The sequence below is a fragment of the Ahaetulla prasina genome, chromosome 3 (assembly GCF_028640845.1).
Source record: "Ahaetulla prasina isolate Xishuangbanna chromosome 3, ASM2864084v1, whole genome shotgun sequence".
Taxonomy (NCBI): Eukaryota; Metazoa; Chordata; class Lepidosauria; order Squamata; family Colubridae; genus Ahaetulla; species Ahaetulla prasina.
In genome coordinates this window covers 229941399-229961271 of record NC_080541.1, presented here as the reverse complement: position 1 = coordinate 229961271, position 19873 = coordinate 229941399, and the positions used below count along the sequence as shown (strand labels likewise).

At 48.2% G+C, this 19873-nt stretch overlaps 1 protein-coding gene across 2 annotated transcripts in view; it reads right to left on the bottom strand.

Annotated features, from left to right (window-relative positions):
* Positions 1–2950: 2950 nt before the first annotated feature.
* Positions 2951–19873, bottom strand: part of KIAA1755 (KIAA1755 ortholog) — a 47215-nt gene continuing 30292 nt past the window's right edge. The window contains exons 9-14 of one of the 2 annotated variants that reach the window (XM_058177173.1): positions 18624–18722; positions 16536–16684; positions 15656–15794; positions 13535–13657; positions 8839–9030; positions 2953–7913 (exon numbers count right to left, since the gene is read on the bottom strand). In XM_058177173.1, the coding sequence (XP_058033156.1) occupies positions 6963–7913; positions 8839–9030; positions 13535–13657; positions 15656–15794; positions 16536–16684; positions 18624–18722 (1653 nt within the window). In that variant the 3' untranslated portion in view covers positions 2953–6962. Of the gene's footprint in view, positions 7914–8838; positions 9031–13534; positions 13658–15655; positions 15795–16535; positions 16685–18623; positions 18723–19873 lie in introns of both variants that reach the window. The other variant, XM_058177174.1, reaches the window with a different exon arrangement.

The window sequence follows — 19873 nt, the reverse complement described above, 5'->3', positions numbered from 1 at the left end:
TCTGGGAATGATCTGGGGGTACCAGTTTGGGGAAGGCTGGGGTCTAACAGAAGAGAATGTTTGTAGCTCGGGGGTCCTTGGTGATGTCAGAGCTGGGTTATTTTCTTGCAGACGCTCCATGTCCCAACTGGGGATCATCGTCAGTGCTGGAAGGAAGGAGGGTTTGCGGGGTGGGTGGGTGGGTGGAGGAGGAGGAGTGGGAGGAGGGCTGTGGGGTCCTTGGTGCTCTCTGAGCTGGGGGATTTTCTTGCAGACATTTCATTACCCAGCTAGGGAACGTCATCAGTGCTAGAAGGAAGTTGGGGGTGTAGGAATTTAGCACCCACCCCCCTCCTAGAAGAATGAAATATTTTAGAAAATATGTAAAAAGGCAGAATATTCTATTTCCCTGGATGAGAAATGGAGAAACATGTTTTAAAGACAAAGGAGCTCCCTGCAACTTCCTGCCACCCCCCACCTTTGTCAATGGGCCATTAAGGCCTGAGCCAGTCCATTGTCTACATGACAAAGATAGGATTAGCCCCTACCCATCTAGCAACAGAATCTTACCACATGGCAAGGCTCAAGCAAGCTTGAGAGACAACCTACAACATTAGCTAAGACCCCCACCCCCTGGGAGTCTGACAACCAATCAGGATACTCTTCTTGTGCCCCAGAAAGTTCAAAGCTCAGAAAAAGCATAAAACCAGGGAGCACACAGGATCTCAGCCCCTTTTCTGTTCAGGAACTCAAGCCATGTGATCCTGACCACCATTAAACCATCTTTCCAAGCAGCCTCCATGTTTCCAGTGTCTTTGTCCCCACTTGGAACTGAACCCAGATGGATATTTCTTCCAACAGGGGAGAGAAGGAGGAGGAAGACTGTGGGGCTCCTTGATGCTCTCTGAGCAGGGTTCTTTTCTTGCAGATGGTTCATTACCCAACTAGAGAACATCATCAGTGCTAGAAGGGAATGGGGGGGAGGAGGAGGAGGAAGACTAAGTGGTCTTTGATGCTGAGCTTGGTTGTTTTCTTGCAGACGCTTCGTTACCCAACTAGGGAATATCATCAGTGCCAGAAGGGAGAGGGTTTGGGGAGAGGAGGAGGAAGAGGAGGACTGTGGGGCTCCTTGATGCTCTCCGAGCTTGGCTGTTTTCTTGCAGATGGTTCATTACCCAACTAGGTAACATCATTTGAGCCATCATGAAACATCTGCAGGAAAACACCCCAGCTCAGAGCCCACCAAGGGCCCCTCAACCCACTCCCCTTACGTGTTTCCTCCCCCTGCTCTTTTCCCACTCTGGGCCACCAAAGCCTTGGTCTTCTCTTTCCTCGTTTCCCCTCCCCTTCCCCAGAGGACCCAAACCACGATGAGAAAAAAGCTGCCCCCAATTTTCCATCCTGCTGTCAAGATCCAAGAATGTGCAGCATTTCCAGGACAGTCAGATGGATCAGAAGCCATAAGGACTATTGGACTCTGTGAAGAGTAACTACAAAGTAAACAGTTGGGGGAGAATTAATGAGTCCCCAATGAATTAATTAAAAAAAAACACCTGACTGGGTGGGTTGCTTTGAAGCCGTGATTGCCCATCAGTCACAAAGGCACTTTTAGAGGTGGGGGCTGGAGAAACAGAGGCCCCTTCCCCAAAACCTCCACTGGCTCCCTTTTGTCAGGGAAGTTGGAAGGAGGCCCTTCATCCATTGTCTTCCCTCTCTCTGCCATCCTGCCCTTGAAGTCTCCATTCAAAGCCAGCGTAATTAATTTCGCTCATCCATCACCGAAACAAAGAGCCATCCAAGTTAGCATCCATCAAGGTTTCCATTAGCTGCGCAAACCAGTGAGATGTGGAGAGATCTGGCTGGCTGCAGAAGGGAGATAGGGCAGGGATGGAGAAGGCGGTGGTGGCCCACCTCTCTCCAGTAGACTTTGGGGAGAGAAAAACTTTGGGGAGAGAAACAGTGAGGTCCTTTCTGTCGTGTCCCACTCCTCCGCTGACGGCTGGGTCAGGGAAATCCGAATCAGGCATGCCTCTGCAGCTCTGCCAAAGTCCCAGCAAAGTCCTCAAGGCAGGCAGGAGACCAGAAAGTGACTTCAGCAAGATATGTGTAGACTTTGCCTGACTCAGAGAATGCCAGAAAGCAGGTCCTTTATATAGGCCATGGGGTGTGGCTCCATGACTCAGCACTTATCCAGGCCTGCCCCTCCCTTCCTTCTGTTGACGCCGCCTATCAATCCTTCTGAAGCGAGGGTCACTCCAGTCTGCAGCTGTTGGTAATTGACCTTCCTCAGGCTCACATGCTGTGGAGGAGGGGGAGGGGTCTAGTTGCTCCGTTTGCCTGGGCATGGAGCCAGAGCTGGGGGCTGGAGATACTTCCTCCTCTTCAGCCTGTCTGGGCATGGAGCCAGGGCTGGGGCCGGGAGGCATACTAGAACATTCCTCCGTGTTCGGAAGCAGATAAGAAGGCCCCGGCTGTGGTGAGATCGGACGAGACACAACACCTTCATGTCCTTTCTCATATGCTGAGGTCTCCAATACCTGACCTACCGGGAAGGGAAGGGAAGGGAAGGGAATGGGAGTGGAGTGGACCAACAAAAGCAGGAGACCCTTCACCATTTCTGACCGATGGCCGTCCAGTCTCTTCTTGAAAGCTTCCAGGGATGAAGCTCTCGTAACTTCCAAAGGCAACTTCTGTTCCATCAGCTGATTGTCCTCACTGTCAGAAAATTCCTCCTTACTTCTAGACTGAATCAATCAATCAGAATAGAGTTGGAAGGGAGCTTGTAGGTCATCTACTCTAACCTCCCCCCCCCCCCCCGCAAGCAGGAGACTTCCGAAGGCAACTTCTGTTCCATGGGTTGATTGTTCTCACCGTTTCTCCTTATTTCCACGCTGAATCTCTCCTAGATCAGTTTCCATCCATTATTCCTTGCCTGGCCTTCAGGTGCTTTGGAGAATAGCTTATCCCCTTCCTCTCTTTGGCAACCCCTCAAATATTGGAAGACTGCTCTCCTGTCTCCCCTGGTCCTTCTCTTCCCTAGACTAGCCAGGCCTGGTTCCTGCAACCGTTCATCGCTATGTTTTAGCCTCCAGTCCCCTCATCATCCTGGTTGCTCTTCTCTGCACTCTTTCTGAAGCCTCAACATCTTTTTTAGAGTGTGGTGACCAAAACTGGAGGCAGAGTTCTAGGTGTGGTCTAGGTGTGTAAGATGGCAGCCCAGTCTTTTCTTGAAAGCTAACCGTGATGAAGCTCCCACAACTTCTGAAGGCAACTTCTGTACTATTGGTTTTCTCACGGTCAGAAATTTCCTCCTTATTACTAGGTTGAATCTCTCCTTGATCAGTTCCGATCGACTTTGTCATACACTTCAATGTTTTTCAACCTTGGCAACTTTAAGAGAGGTGGACTTCAACTTCTAGAATTCTCTAGTCAACCCCCCCAGAAGATAGGCTCGAGATCCAGATGGATCTTGACAGACTTGGACACTGGGCCCTATCCAACAAAATGAAATTCAGTGTAGAGAAAAGTAAAGTAAAGTAAAAGAAAAGTAAACAGAGGGATAAAATCAAGATCACGTGAAGTGTTAGTGCCACTTTATAATGCCTCGGTAAGGCCACACTTGGAATATTGCATCCAGTTTTGGTCGCCACGATGTAAAAAAGATGCTGAGACTCTAGAAAGAGTGCAGAGAAGAACAACAAAGATGATTAGGGGACTGGAGGCTAAAACATATGAAGAACGGTTGCAGGAACTGGGTATGTCTAGTTTAATGAAAAGAAGGACTAGGGGAGACATGATAGCTGTGTTCCAATATCTTAGGCGCTGCCACAAAGAAGAGGGAGTCAAGCTATTCTCCAAAGCACCTGAGGGTAGAACAAGAAGCGATGGGTGGAAACTGATCAAAGAAAGAAGCAACTTAGAACTAAGGAGAAATTTCCTGACAGTTAGAACAATTAATAAGTGGAACGACTTGCCTGCAGAAGTTGTGAATGCTCCAACACTGGAAATTTTTAAGAAAATGTTGGATAACCATCTGACTGAGATGGTGTAGGGTTCCTGCCTAGGCAGGGGGTTGGACTAGAAGGCCTCCAAGGTCCCTTCCAACTCTGTTGTTATGTTATGTTAAAGTCCTACACTTAGGCAAGAAAAACTAACTATACAGGTACAGACAAGGTCAAACTTGGCTAATGCCAGCACATGAGGGGGATCTTGGAGTCCCAGTGGACAATTACTTAAATATCAGCCAGCCGTGTGCTGCAGCAGCCAAAAAAGCCAATGGAAGGAAGGGATGGATGGATGGAAGGAAGGAAGGAATAGGATTTAGACTTATATACCACTTTACAGTGCTTTACAGCTCTCTAAGCAGTTTACAGAGTCAGCCTATGGCCCCCAACAATCTGGGTCCTCATTTTACTGACCTCGTAAAGATACAAGGCTGAGTCAACCTTGAGCCTGGTGAGATTCGAACTGCCAAACTGCAAACAGCTGGCAGTCAGCAGAAGTAGCTGCAGTACTTCAAGGAAAGAAGCAACTTAGAACTAAGGAGAAATTTCCTGACAGTTAGAACAATTAATCAGTGGAACGACTTGCCTGCAGAAGTTGTGAATGCTCCAATACTGGAAATTTTTAAGAAAATGTTGGATAACCATCTGACTGAGATGGTGTAGGGTTTCCTGCCTGGGCAGGGGGTTGGACTAGAAGGCCTCCAAGGTCCCTTCCAACTCTGATGTTATATTATTATATTATACTGCACTCTAACCACTGGCTCAAGGAAGGAAGGAAGGAAGGAAAGAAAGTTCACGCTATGTTCTAAGCATTGTTTTTCCACTTGTTAGGTGCTCCATCACTAAAGGCTTCTGGGAAAAGACTGGACAACCATTTGTCTGGAATTGTATATAGCGAAGTTCCCCAAACTTTCTAGCTTTGCGGACCCGTGGGGAGGGTTCCACATTGAGGGCCCCTGATATAGAGTTTCCTGGCTCAGGAGGGGTTGGACTAGAAGACCTCTAGGGTTCCCTTCCAACCCTATTATTCTATCTTCAGTCCTAAGAAGTCACTTCCTGGCCTGAGAACGGAGCATTGCAAGCCAGAGGCACAACCACAATGCTTAAGAACGCAGAGCACAGACTAGAGAGCCTGCCAAACACAAGAGGAGCAACTGCTGGACAAACACATTTGTGAACCAAGTAGGAATGTTTTTCTTTCTTTTTTGGTTGAAAAAGAAACAATATAAAAAGAATGAGATTATAAACACATGTTCTTTTCTCATAGCGATTTCCACATCTCCCCCCTCCCCCCAGAAAAACCCCTTTGCATTTCATTCTGCCTTTCTCCAAGGAGTGCAAAGGTTACTGAATTGGTAAGATTCTCACACTTGTTTCTACGCTTCATCCCTGTGAGGTAGGCCAGTCCGAATGTGACCTTAAGACACCTGGGGAGTTTCAGAGCTGTGAATTTTTCCTCCAAATTCTAGCACAGGTGCCATCAGGATTTTAGTTTAAGCCACTCTGGACAATGTCTATGGAGATTCTCCGTCATCCAGGTCGAGGTTGTGCCAAAGGTGCCTTTTCAAGAGGCAACTGGGCCTTCTTGGTTTTGCCTTGAAGACGTTTCGCCTCTCAAGAATCGAAGAAGCTTCTTGGATGAGAAGCAAAACTATTACCAACTTTTTTTAAATATTAAGAAACTTTGGACTCTAGTCTGCAAGAATGAACAGTGGTCCAGCTTCGGTGTAAGAGGAGGAGGAGGAGGAGGAGGAGGAGAAAAGGGAGGAGGAGGAGGAGGAGGAGGAGGAGGAGGAGGAGGAGGAGGAGGAGGAGAAGGAGAAGAAGAAGAAGAAGAAGAAGAAGAAGAAGAAGAAGAAGAAGAAGAAGAAGAAGAAGAAGAAGAAGAAGAAGAAGAAGAAGAAGAAGAAGAAGAAGAAGAAGAAGTAGTAGTAGTAGTACTAGTCATCCATTAAATCATGTCTATGGGCCAGGAAGGAGAAGAAAGAGGAGGATTGTGGGGTCCTTGGTGCTCTCTGAGCTTGGTTTCTTTGCTGATGTTTCATGACCCAACTAAGGAACATCATCAGTGCTAGAAAGGAGTTAGATTTGCAGAGGGGAAGTGTTGTGTCTGCACCCCCCGAGCCGGGCCCCCTGCCAGAAAGTGACTTGGAGAGTGAGGGGGAAGGGCTGTCAGGACTTACCTCGGGAGCACCAGCTTCCCTGGCTCAGCTCCAGGAGCCAGAGGCAGGCCAGGTGGAAGAGATAACGAGGCCTCCGTCCCCTGACTCTTCCCCCCCCCAGGCCACGCCTCCCGACCCGGCTGATGGCAATCAGGCCTGGCTGGACCCTAGGTTTCGTAGGCAGGAGAGGCGGGAACAACAGAAGCAGGGGAGGGGCAGGCCTAGGAAGTGCTGAGTCATGGAGCCACACCCCACAGGATATAAAGGGAGCAAGGGCTGCTATACCACTTCGTGGCGAGCAAAATCAACTGCTTAGAGGGAGAGAACTAGAGCTGAAGTCCTGTTTGTTCCTGGTTTCCTGGCTGACTCATCGGCATCAAGAGAGATAACAGAGACACTTGGCAGACGCTCGCTAATTTGCTGCCAGAGCTGATAGTTGCTGGCTAATTAAGTCATCACTTGTGTCTCCCGGACTGAGGCGAGGGGGACAGAACAGGAAGGGAGGGAGGGAGGGAGGGAGGGAGGGAGGGTGGAGGAAAAGGAGCAGGAGGACTGTGGGATCCTTGATCCTCTCTGAGCTGGGTTGTTTCCTTGCAGACGTTTCATGACCTGACAAGGTACCATCATGAGTGCTAGATGGGAGTGAGATTTGCTCTCTTTATATAGACTAGTGGCTTGCCCTGTTAAGAGTGAAGAAACAGAAACGGGCTTTGGGCGAAAATCCAGCTGGGTTACAAAAGCACCAAACAACCAGGAATGTTTTCAGCACCAGGTCGGTTGGCCAGAAGACCTAGAAATAATCCAGAGCTCCAACACCTCAAGTCTCTGGTTTCACTGGACTTGAGCCGCTGCTTGGACTGTGGTTCTCCAAGTAGAGGATCCCCAGGCCCTTCTCCTGAGCCCCACCTCCTCCTCGGAGGCCCTGCAGTTCCATGGACCACGTGCTACTGGAGTCCACGGCATCTTCGGATGAGTTCTGAGAATCAGCGTCTTCTGAAGAAAAACTCCCATGTCTGGAGAGCTGGAAGTACTGGGCTCTCTCTCGCTTTGGGGGGCATGGTGGACCTCTCACTGGCAGAGGGGCACAGGAGTGGCCAGAGGGGGGAAGAGTCTCCCCGGTTCCTGGCATTGGCTCTGCTTTGGGAGAAGAGGCGGAAGAACGACACAACGGAGAAGAATCCCAGGAGGTCCTCTGAGGTTTTCTGGAGGGCTCCTCACCCAGATGCTGATGGTCAAGCCCACCAAATTCCAAGGTGGCACCTGGAGAAGCTTCCTTGTTGTCTCTTACATGCATGTCTGAGCTGATGCACAAGGACCTCTTTTGAGAGGAAGGGTCAACTTCATCCGTTCTGTCCACGGTTTCTTTGGAGAATGGCTCCAGATTCTTGGTGGTCTCCAATACCTCACCACCATTGAGGAGGTCAACTGGGATTGATGAGGATGAGTTAGGAGCTGAAGGGCCTCTCTCTTCCCCACAGCCTCCTGCAGTAATTCCCTTGACCTCCTTGAAGTTGGTCAGAAGATCCTCCAGAATTCCCTTGGCTTCTTGGCTTCGTTTCAAGGCGTCACTCCAGATCAAGCGACCCTTCTCGCTGTGCATGCTGGAAGCTTGGAGCTTCATCTGCTGGAATTTCTCCTCTGAAAAGTCCTCGGACATTCGCCGGAGAGCATCTTTGGTGTCCTGCTGGACGTCCACGGTGTTGGGTTCCTTCTCCCTGGCCTTCCACTGGGCCAGATGTTCCTTGCAGTCCAGGTGAAATGCCGTGACCTTGAAAAGACAAGAGGTCAACATTCATTACTGACTCCATCAAAGATGTCTTTCTTGGTTTCCACACTAGGTCAACAATAAGAGTATTTTTCTTGACAGTTGAGAAGGAGAAGTTTCTTGACAGTTAACATTAATCAGTGGAATGTGTTGCCTTCAGAAGTTGTAGGTGGAGGTTTTCAAGAAGAAATTGGACAGCCATTTGTCCAGAATGGTATTGGGTAAGGATGTCCAACTCTGGGAATTTTGGGGACTGGAACTCCTAGAATTCCCCAGCCATCCATGAATAGGGTAGGGTAGGGTAGGGTAGGGCAGGGCAGGGCAGGAGAGGAGAGGGCTGGAAGGGACCTTGGAGGTCTTCTAGTCCAACCCCCTGCTCAAGCAGGAGACCCCATGCCATTTCACACAAATGGTTGTCCAATCTTCTTAATAGTCTCCAGTATTGGATGCCTGTGGAGATTTTCTGTCATATAAGGTCATGGTTGTCCCAAAAGTGTTTTTTCAAGAGGCAACTGGACTTTTTAAAGAGGCAGCTGAAGAAACTTCTTGGATGAGAAGCAAAACGTCTTCAAAGAAAAACCAAAAAGTCCAGTTGCCTCGTGAAAAAGCACCTTTGGGACTCCCCACAACTTCTGGAGGCAAGCCGTTTCACTGATTAATTCTCCTCACTGTTAGGAAGCTTCTCCTTAATTCCAGGTTGCTTTCTCTCCTTGCTTAGTTTCCATCCGTTCCTTCTTGTCCTGCCTTCGGGTGCTTTGGAGAATAGCTTGACTCCCTCTTCTTTGGGGCAGCCCCTCAAGTCCTGGAAGAAGCTATCGTGTCTCCCCTGAGCCTTCTCTTTCTTAGGCTAGACATGTCTAATTATTTTAGCCATTCATAACCATTCTTGACCGTTCTTCCACTTTATGAAGGCCGTTTCTGAGCTCACCTGGTCACAGAATCGGTAGAGGTCCAGGAAAGATTCCAGCTCTGCTCCTTTCATCTCCATGTCCATGTAGAACATGGTCAGCTTAGCTTGGAAAGCTCCCTTGGCTGCCTCAAAGGCGACCATCTCGGGAAACTTGAACCCATGGATCTTGACAGCTTCCTTGGATAAGGAGAGGCCCCGGTTGTAGTGAACCTATGGCAGAAAGAAGGCAGCTCATGGTTAGCCATCTGCAACAGACATGATTAGGGGACTGGAAACCAAAACGTACAAAGAACAGCTGTAGTGATTGGGTTTGTCTAGTCTAATGAAAAGAAGGACTATGGGAGATGATAGCAGCCTTCCAATATTTGAGGGCTGCCCTAAAGAAGAGTGGGTCAACCTATTCTCCAAAGCACCAGAAGGCAGGACAAGAAGCAACGGATGGAAACTAATCAAGGAGAGAAGCTAGAGTCCTGCATCCAGTTTTGGTCACCACACTCTAAAAAAGATGTTGAAACTCTAGAAACAGTGCAGAGAAGAGCAACCAGGATGATGAGGGGACCGGAGGCTAAAATATACAATGAACGGTTGCAGAAACTGGGCCTAACTAGTCTAGTGAACAGAAGGACCAGGGGAGACATGATAGAATAGAATAGAATAGAATAGAATAGAATAGAATAGAATAGAATAGAATAGAATAGAATAGAATAGAATAGAATAATAGTATAATATTATTATTAAGACTGATAACAGTCTTCCAATATCTGAGGGGCTGCCACAGAGAGGAGGGGGCCAAGCTATTTTCCAAAGCATCAGAAGGTCAGAAAAGGAACAATGGATGGAAATTGATCGAGGAGAGATTCAATCTAGAAATAAGAAGAAACTTCCTGGCATTGGTAACAATCAACCCATGGAACGGAAGTTGCTTCAGAAGTTGTGGGAGCTTCATCACTGGAAGCTTTCAAGAAGAGATTGGACTGCCATCTGTCAGAAGTTGTGTGGGATCTCCTGCTTGGGTGGGGGGTTGGACTAGATGACCTACAAGCTCCCTTCCAACTCTGTGATTCTACGTCCTAAATCACGCCAAGGAGTAAGTCACCTTACTAGGGTCTCCTGCTTGACCAGGGGGTTGGATTAGACGACCTACAAGGTCCCTTCCAACTCTGTTAATCTATCTATATAAACAAAGGTCTCGTGGCTGAGCTGGGGGTTGGTCTAGAAGACCTCCAAGCTCCCTTCCCTCTCTGTTATTCTGTTAGCTGCATTTTATTCTACCCAGCGACCAAAAAGACCCCTGAACGAAACGCCCATATCCAGAGGCCCCCAGGAGATCCTTGCAGGGGGAGCCTTGATTCTAAGCGATGCTAGAGATGGTTCCCAGGGACTCATGGAGAAACAAGGCTGAGCTATCGATCTTTGGTTCAATGTTCAACCAGACACTCCTAAATTAAGAAGTCTGACGGAAGAAAATATTTAACAGATTAACAGAATTGGGAGAGACCTTGCAGGTCATCTACCGGAGGTCAACTCCCCTGCCCAAGCAGCAGAACCTACACCGATTTGTGGTCGCTCACGGCCAGACGCCACATGACACATGGCCCCAGTGCTGCTGTTTGCGGCAGGACGCCATGTGGCGCATCGCACTGGTGCCATCACAACACAACAAGCCATGAGACCGCCTCCTGCTGTGAGTGGCCGCAATGGTGTGACGAGCCACAAGGCATCTGGCCACGAGTGGCTGCAGAAATCAGACAGTGGCTGGACAAGTGTCAGGGCATGGGAAGCTTGAGTGCGGTGGTCCTAAAAAAAGCGGGTAAGACATCCCCCAAAAATAAAACCTGGTGCATTTTTGGGGGGCCCAGAAGAAAATAAGACCGGGTCTTATTTTTGGAGAAACATGGCTATCTATCTGCCGCAAGCTTAAGACACATCTATTTATTTGTGCAGGGCTGGCCTAGGGTTTAATTTTAAAATTAATTTTAAATGGGGTTTTGTACTTTTAACTATAGTTTTAAATTTGGCCTAATGGAATAAGTTTTTTAAATGTTGTTTTAACATGTATTTATTTTATACTTTATGTTTTATAAGGCTGTAAACCGCCCTGAGTCCTTCGGGAGATAGGGCGGTATAGAAATTTGAATAATAATAAATAAATAAATATCTATTTATCTGTCATCTATTTATCCTCTGTCTATGTATCTATATCTCTTGCCTGTCTGTCTGTGTCTGTCTATGTCTGTCTGTCTGTCTATCCCTTTCTCAAATGTCACACTTAGCAACATAAATTCTGGGCTCAATTGCGGTCATAAGTCGACCTGTATATTGGCTGAACTTAGAAACATTAAAAGATATTTAGGCGTGTCGGGCAGATTTGACTTGGAACGAATCTACCTGTCAGGCAGAATTGAGATCAAGGAAGGGACCGAGCTGGCGCCCAGTTAGTTCTGGGCAGGAGGACTGAAGCCCTGGAGGAAGAGATAAGAGACTCTGCAGAACAGACCGTTTCTTCCAAGCAGGGGGAAAAAAATATTCCCCAAATTAAAAAGTGACTTTTTAGAATATGCTATCATGTCAGCCAAAGAAAAGTGGGAAATTAAAGCCTCAGGTGAAACGGTTCGGAAAAACTCATTACGGAAATAAAAACGGAAACTGAAAAGTCCAGGTTTAAAAAATAAAGTTTAGATCCAGGTAGTCCTCGACTTATTGGGACTACAATTTCCCTTGCAAGCAAGGGCACTGTTAAATGAGTTGCATCCCATTTTATGATATTTCTTGATGTAGTTTATGATTTATATTGATATATTGACCATCAATTGTGTTGTAAGTGTTGTACCTTGATGAACGTATCTTTTCTTTTATGTACACTGAGAGCATATGCACCAAGACAAATTCCTTGTGTGTCCAATCACACTTGGCCAATAAAAAAATTCTATTCTATTCTATTCTATTCTATTCTATTCTAGTCTAGTCTAGTCTAGTTTAGTCTAGTTGTTAAGCGAACGGCTGCCGTTCTTAAGCAAATCACTTGTTAAGTGAATCTGGCTTCCCCATTGACTTTGTTTGTCCGAAGGTCGCAAAAGAGGATCATGTGACCCTGGGACACTGGGTTGCATTAACAAAGACACAGAATCAAGATCACCTGAAGGGTTAATACCACTTTATAATGCCTTGGTAAGGCCACACTTGGAATATTACATTCAGTTTTGGTCGCCACGATGTAAAAAAGATGCTGAGACTCTAGAAAGAGTGCAGAGAAGAGCAACCAAGATGATTAGGGGACTGGAGGCTGAAACATATGAAGAACGGTTGCAGGAACTGGGTATGTCTAGTTTAACGAAAAGAAGGACTAGGGGGACATGATAGCAGTCTTCCAGTATTTGAGGGGCTGCCACAAAGAAGAGGGAGTCGGGCTGTTCTCCAAAGCACCTGAGGGTAGAACAAGAAGCAATGGGTGGAAACTAATCAAGGAGAGAAGCAACCTGGAATTAAGGAGAAACTTCCTGACAGTGAGGACAATTAACCAGTGGAACAGCTTGCCACCAGAAGTTGTGGGTGCTCCATCACTGGAGGTTTTTAAGAAGAGACTGGACAGCCACTTGTCTGAAATGGTATTGGGTCTCCTGCTTGAGGAGGGGGCTGGACTAGAAGACCTCCAAGGTCCCTTCCAGTTCTATGATACTATGATTCAGTGGTGAAATCCAATTTTTTTTTACTACCAGTTCTGTGGGCATGGTGTGGTGTGGCTTGGTGGGCATGGCAGGGGAAGGATACTGCAAAATCTCCATTCCCACCCCACTCCAGGGGAAGGATACTGCAAAATCTCCATTCCCACCCCACTCCAGGGGAAGGATACTGCAAAATCTCCATTCCCACCCCACTCCAGGGGAAGGATACTGCAAAATCTCCATTCTCACCCCACTCCAGGGGAAGGATACTGCAAAATCCCCATTCCCACCCCACTCCAGGGGAAGGATACTGCAAAATCTCCATTCCCACCCCACTCCAGGGGAAGGATACTGCAAAATCTCCATTCCCACCCCATTCCAGGGGAAGGATACTGCAAAATCTCCATTCCCACCCCACTCCAGGGGAAGGATATTGCAAAATCTCCATTCTTACCCCACTCCAGGGGAAGGATACTGCAAAATCCCCATTCCCACCCCACTCCAGGGGAAGGATACTGCAAAATCTCCATTCCCACCCCACTCCAGGGGAAGGATACTGCAAAATCTCCATTCCCACCATAATCTGGGACCAGCCAGAAGTGATATTTGCCGGTTCTCCAAACTGATCAAAATGTCCGCTACTGGTTCTCCAGAACCTGTCAGAACCTGCTGGATTTCACCCCTGCTACGATTCTAAGCAAATATAGGACACAATTCTCCAATAACCTCACTTACATTTCCTAAAGAAAAAAATCTCTTGAAATACAGGGAAGAATTCTCCCAAAGGTGCTTTTTACAAGACTTCCTGGTTTTTCTTTGAAGACATTTTGCTTCTCATCCCAGAAGCTTCTTCGGCTTGAAAAGCACCTTTGGGACAACCATGATCTGGATGACTGAGGACCTCCATAGACAGGGAAGACTTAAACTTCAACTGCCTTTACTTGCCTACGGAGGGTTGCAGTTACAACAACAGGAAAATTAGAATATACATGTCGGATTTCAGCTGTGTAGGATTTGACAAGCTCTGCCTTGCTCTCTCCACCCTAACTTACTGTGGCTTCTTTGAAAAAGTCCTTAAATCGCCGGTAGGACTCTTCGGTCTTCTTCAGGCTGCCTTCTGCCAATCCCACCGCATGCAGCTCTGGCTCTCCTTCTTCATCAATCCACAAAGTGACCTGCAGGAACAAGCAACAGGGAAAAAAAAAGACCCTCTTTCTCTGGACAAGGACTTGCTTTGAAGGTCAAGTTGAGCCAAGGTCACTTCGCCGGATGCTCTATTTCTAGGGAACGCGAAGCTCAGCTGGTCCATTCTTAAGTTTCTTGTCATTTGGGGCTTCATTTGTCCCACAAAAAGGCCTGGAGACTAAAACATAGGAAGAACGACTGCAGGGTCTGGCTAGTCTAAAGAAAAGAAGAATTAGGGGTGACATGACAGGACATGGTGGCTCAGGGGCTAGGACGTTGAGCTTGTTGATCGAAAGGTCGGCAGCTCAGCGGTTCGAATCCCTAGTGCTGCCGTGTAACGGGGTGAGCTCCTGTGCCTTGTCCCAGCTTCTCCAACCTAGCAGTTTTGAAAGCATGTAAAAATGCAAGTAGAAAAATAGGGACCACCTTTGGTGGGAAGGTAACAGCGTTCCGTCCACCTTTAGCGTTGAGTCATGCCGGCCACATGACCACGGAGACGTCTTCAGACAGTGCTGGCTCTTCGGCTTTGAAACGGAAATGAGCACCGCCCCCTAGAGTCGGCAACGACTAGCACGTATGTGCGAGGGAAACCTTTACCTTTTATGACAGCTGAATTCCAGTATTTGAGGGGCTGCCCCAAAGAAGAGAGGGGTCAAATTATTCTCCAAAGCACCTGAAGGCAGGACAAGAAACAATGGATGAAAACTAATCAAAGAGAGCAGCAACCTGGAATTAAGGAGAAACTTCCTAACGGTGAGGACAATCAACCAGTGGAACAGAAGTTGCCTTCAGAAGTTGTGGATGCTCCATCGCTGGAGGCTTTTAAGAAGAGACTGGACAGACATTTGTCTGAAATAGTAGAGGGTCTGCTGCTTGAGCAGAGGGTGGGCTAGAAGACCACTGAGGTCCCTTCCAGATCTATTCTATTCTTAGTGGGTTCAATCTTGGGGTTGACCTTTGTAACTTTAGAAAGAGGTTTATTCGATCACTAGGCTAAGTGTGAGGGTGGGTGAAGTAGCTGGCTTGCTTTACAGGCAGTCCTCGACTTACGACCACAACTGAGCCCAAAAGTTCTGTTGCCAAGCGAGGCAGTTATTAAATAAGTCTTGCCCCTTTTTTTATGACCTTTCTTGCCAGAGTTGTTAAGCAAATCAGTGCAGTTGTTAAGTTAGTCACACATTTGTAGGTGAACCCTGCTTCTCCATGGACATTGCTGGTCAGAAGGTCACAGAAGGGGATCACGTGACCCCAGGAAGGGGGTCTTACTCCTTGGCGTGATTTAGGACATATAATTACAGAGATGGAAGGGACCTTGCAGGTCATCTAGTCCAGCCCTCTGCCCAAGCAAGGGACCCTACAGCATCTCTGACAGATGGCAGTCCAGTCTCTTCTTGAAAGCCTCCAGAGATGAAGCTCCCACAACTTCTGAAGGCAACTTCTCTTCCATGGGTTGATTGTTCTCACTGTCAGGAAATGTCTCCTTATTTCCAGGTTGAATCTCTCCTTGGTCAGTTTCCATCCATTGTTCCTTCTCTGGCCTTCAGGTGCCTTGGAAAACAGCTTGACTCCCTTCTCTCTATGGCAGCCCCTCAAATATTAGAAGATGCTATCCTGTCTCCCCTGGTCCTTCTCTTCACTAGACTAGCCAGGCCCAGTTTCTGCAACCGTTCATTGTATCTTGTAGCCTCCAGTGCCCTCATCATCCTGGTTGCTCTTCTCTGCACTTTTTCTAGAGTCTCAGCATCTTTTTATAGTGTGGTGACCAAAACTGGATGCAGGATTCTAGGTGTGGTCTTACTAAAGCTTTATAGAGTGGTATTAGCACCTCCCGTGATCTTGATTGTAGCCCTCTGTTAATGCAATTTAGGATTGCATTGGCTTTTTTGGCCGCTGCTACATGAACAGAGATAGAATGAAAAAGATGAAAGGATGAACACAATGCGGCGTAACTAGCATTGGACACAGTTCAACTGCAGCCCTTCCCTTACCTGGTGAAATTGTTCCTCAAGTTCCCGGATCTTCTTGAGGAACTCCAAGTGCTCCAAGCAACTGTTGGATTTGGTTACCAGCGTGTGAACGTCCTCCTCCACCAGGTTGTAGACGGCCAGGGCGCTCTCAAAACTGCCCCTAACAAACACACACACAAACAAACAAACAGGGAGCCCTCCTGGGTCACTCTTGGCCTTGTGGACATCTTTGCCCTTGCAACATCTCGAGGTTTTTGTTTTTCATTTTCTCTACGGCTTTGCTTAAGGATTGTCCCACCCCCGAGTTCTTGAAGCACCGAAAAATCAGGCTGACAGGGAGTTTGCTGATGCCATTCCTACCCATCTTCTGCCCACTGGACGATGGGATATTTATTTGCAGTGTGGTGGGGAGGTTATGGAAGAAGATTGGTATGGGTAGTCCTCAACATATGGACGCCGTTGAGCCCAAATTGGCCACTCAAGGTCCCTTGAGTGAAATGGAGAAGGCCAGGAGCTTTGCTAGGGACTATTAAGGGTGTGCATTGATCTCCTCTTCCTTCCTTCCTCCCTCCTCCTCTCTTCGCAAAACCTCCCTCCCTTCTAGCACTGATAACGTTAGCTAGCTGGGTCCTGAAATGTCTGTTAGAAAACAACCAAGCTCAGAGAGCACCAAGGACCCCACAGTCTTTCTCCTCCATCTCCTCTCTGCAAACCCCACTCCCTTCTAGCACTGATGATATTACCTAGTTGGGTCATGAAATGTCTGCAAGGAAACAAGCAACCCTGTTACCCCAAGAGCATCAAGGACCCCACAGTCCTCCTCCTCTTCCTCCTTCACCACCACCACCTCCTCCTCCTCCTCCTCCTTTTCAGAACTGCCCCAAGGACTTGGTGTTCCTACCGGACGTCAGGCGTGAAGCCGAGTCGGGCCGCCTCCTTCCGCAGCCTGGCCAGGGTGGCCCCTCCTTCCCTCTGCAAGCTGACCAGCTGGGCATCACGCAGAACTTCTTGCATGAGCTGCTGGTGCCTGCTGACTTGGCGCTCCACTGCCTGGGGGACAAGCCAACCGGTTAGCCAAGTCCACGGAGGGCAGGAAAGTTCTCCTCGAATCGCTTTGGTCCAGGCAGTCCTTGATTTATGACCGCAATGGACCTTGCCCATTACGGTCATAAATTGTGATGGCCGTTAAGCAATTCACTCGTGTGGTGGCCTTGCTAAATGGGCCCAATCCCTGCTCTCCCTATTGCAGTCATTAAGTGACTGCATGGGTTGTTAAGTGGAGCATGGGGTGCTAAGGGGGGCAGGGGGAGGACCCTCTGGGAGGGCTATTGCAAGCCCAGGCCAACACTGCAGTCCCTTCCCAGCTCATACATAGCCTGCCTGGTCCTTTCCCGTCTTCTCAGGCACCCTGGCTCCACTTTCTGCCCAGGAGTCCTTGGGACTGCTTTCCACTTCACTGGGTCCTACATACCTCCTCTCCAGCAGAAAATAATATTTGCAGCTCAGGGATCAACCTCGGCTTCCTTGGTGCTCTCTAAGCTTGACGTTTCATGACCCAACTAGAGAACATCATCAGTTCTAGAAGGGGGAGAGGATTGTGTAGGGGGGGAGGAGGAAGTGAAGGATGGGGTTCTTGGTCTCTCTGAGCTTGATTATTTTCTTTCAGGGGTTTCATGACCCAACTAAGGAACAGCATCAGTTCTGAACATCGGGTAATGAAACATATCTGTAAGAAGACCACCAAGCTTAAGAGAGCACCAAGCACCTCACAGTCGTCTTCTTCTTCTTCTTCTTCTTCTTCTTCTTCTTCTTCTTCTTCTTCTTCTTCTTCTTTTCTTCTCCTCCTCCTCCTATTCTTCTTCCTCTTCTTCCTCTTCTTCTCCTCCTCCTCCTCCTCCTCCTCCTCTCCTCCACAACCCCTTCCTCTTCTAGCACTGGATGCATTACCTAGCTGGGTCATCTGCAAGAACACAACCAAGCTCAGAGCACCAAGAACCCCACAGCCCTCCTCCTCCTCTCCTGAACCTTCAAGCATTGATGCTGTGACCTAGTTGGGTCATGAAACATCTGGAACAAAATCACCAAGCTCAGAGAGTGTCAAGGACCCCATAGTTCTCCTCCTCCTCCTCCACTTCCACCTCCTCCTCTCCAGCAGAAAATAATATTTGCAGCTCAGGGATCAACCTCGGCTTCCTTGGTGCTCTCTAAGCTTGACGTTTCATGACCCAACTAGGGAACATCATCAGTTCTAGAAGGGGGAGAGGATTGTGTAGCGGGGGAAGAGGAGGTGGAGGATGGGGTTCTTGGTCTCTCTGAGCTTGATTATTTTCTTTCAGGGGTTTCATGACCCAACTAAGGAACAGCATCAGTTCTGAACATCGGGTAATGAAACATATCTGTAAGGAGACCACCAAGCTTAAGAGAGCACCAAGCACCTCACAGTCGTCGTCTTCTTCTTCTTCTTCTTCTTCTTCTTCTTCTTTTCTCCTCCTCCTCCTCCTCCTCCTCCTCCTCCTCCTATTCTTCTTCCTCTTCTTCCTCTTCTTCTTCTCCTCCTCCTCCTCCTCCTCCTCTCCTGCACAACCCCTTCCTCTTCTAGCACTGGATGCATTACCTAGCTGGGTCATCTGCAAGAACACAACCAAGCTCAGAGCACCAAGAACCCCACAGCCCTCCTCCTCCTCTCCTGAACCTTCAAGCATTGATGCTGTGACCTAGTTGGGTCATGAAACATCTGGAACAAAATCACCAAGCTCAGAGAGTGTCAAGGACCCCATAGTTCTCCTCCTCCTCCTCCACTTCCACCTCCTCCTCTCCTGAACCCCACTCCCTTCTAGCACTGATGACGTTACCTAGTTCGGCTCATGAAATGTCTCCAAGAACACAAGCAAGCTCAGACAGCGCAACGGACCTCAAAAGAGACTAATGCAGCCCTCCAAAGCTAGGCCACAAAGCCTGGCCTCAAATGTCCACCTCCAGTAGTCCTTACCTGCAAGGTCTCCAGACTCTCTTCCTTCTCCAGCTCCTGGGTGGTGGTCCGTAACAACTCAGAGGCCTTTCTGAGACCACCGACAAAATGATGGACTTTCTAGGAGAAGGAATCGCCAAAAGGCATTTGGTCACAATGAAGGTCTACAGATCGATTGGCTGGTTTCAAGGTGGCATCTGTACAAAATGTGGGTCACTACGGAGGGCAATCAGGGTGATACAGCTGTGTGGTCCCCATGAATGATGGGAAGAAGACAGGAGGCCATAGAATCTCATACTCAGAGATGCCAATCTCCAAGTAACTCTTTGCACGTCCTCCTGACACACACTTACGTCCACCTACACCTGATTTTTCCACCTGCTACAAGCTCTTTCTCACCAAAGGCCTTCAAGCAGGTGGCTCCTTCACAGAGCATTCCGCACTGGAGAGGGCTTTGGTCTAATGGTTAAGGCTAGAAAGTGGGACATGGTGAGTTCTAGTTCTGCCTTAGGTATGAAAACCAGGTTTTGGTCCAGTTCCCAGGACATGCTGGGTTCTAATCCTGACTTAGCCATGGAAACTGGTTGGGTGACTTGGAGTTAATTTCAAAGAAACGGTGAGTTCTAGTTCCGGCTTACGCATGAAAGCCAGTTGAGTGACTTTGGGCCAATCACCAGGAGACAGTGAGTTCTAGTCCTGCCTTAGGCGTGAAAGCCAGCTGGGTGACTTTGGGCTGATAACCAGGAGACTGTGAGTTCTAGTCCTGCCTTAGGCGTGAAAGCCAGCTGGGTGACTTTGGGCTGATAACCAGGAGACTGTGAATTCTAGTCCTGCTTTAGGCACGGAAGCCGGCTGGGTGACTTTGGGCCGATCACCAGGAGACAGGGAGTTCTAGTCCCATCTTATGCATAAAAGCCAACTGGGTGGTTTTAGGAATCACTAGGAAAAGCCAACTGGGTGACTTTAGGCCAATCACCGGGAGAGAGTGAGTTCTAGTCCTGCCTTAGACATGAAGGACACTGGATTACTTTGGAGCAGTCATTTTCTCTCTGCTCAACCCACCTCACAAGTTTGTTGTTGTGGGGAAAATAGACAAAGGAAGATATGTCAGATATGTTTGCCACCTTGAATTATTTGTAAAAATCATAAAGGCGGGATACAAACAAACTGAGAAATAAATTGTGTTTGAAGGCAAGGAGATCCCCTACCACGTCTGAGCCACGGGACCAGGTAGCTGTGGGGGAAGCCTGGAATTTTGAGGCCAAAAGCCA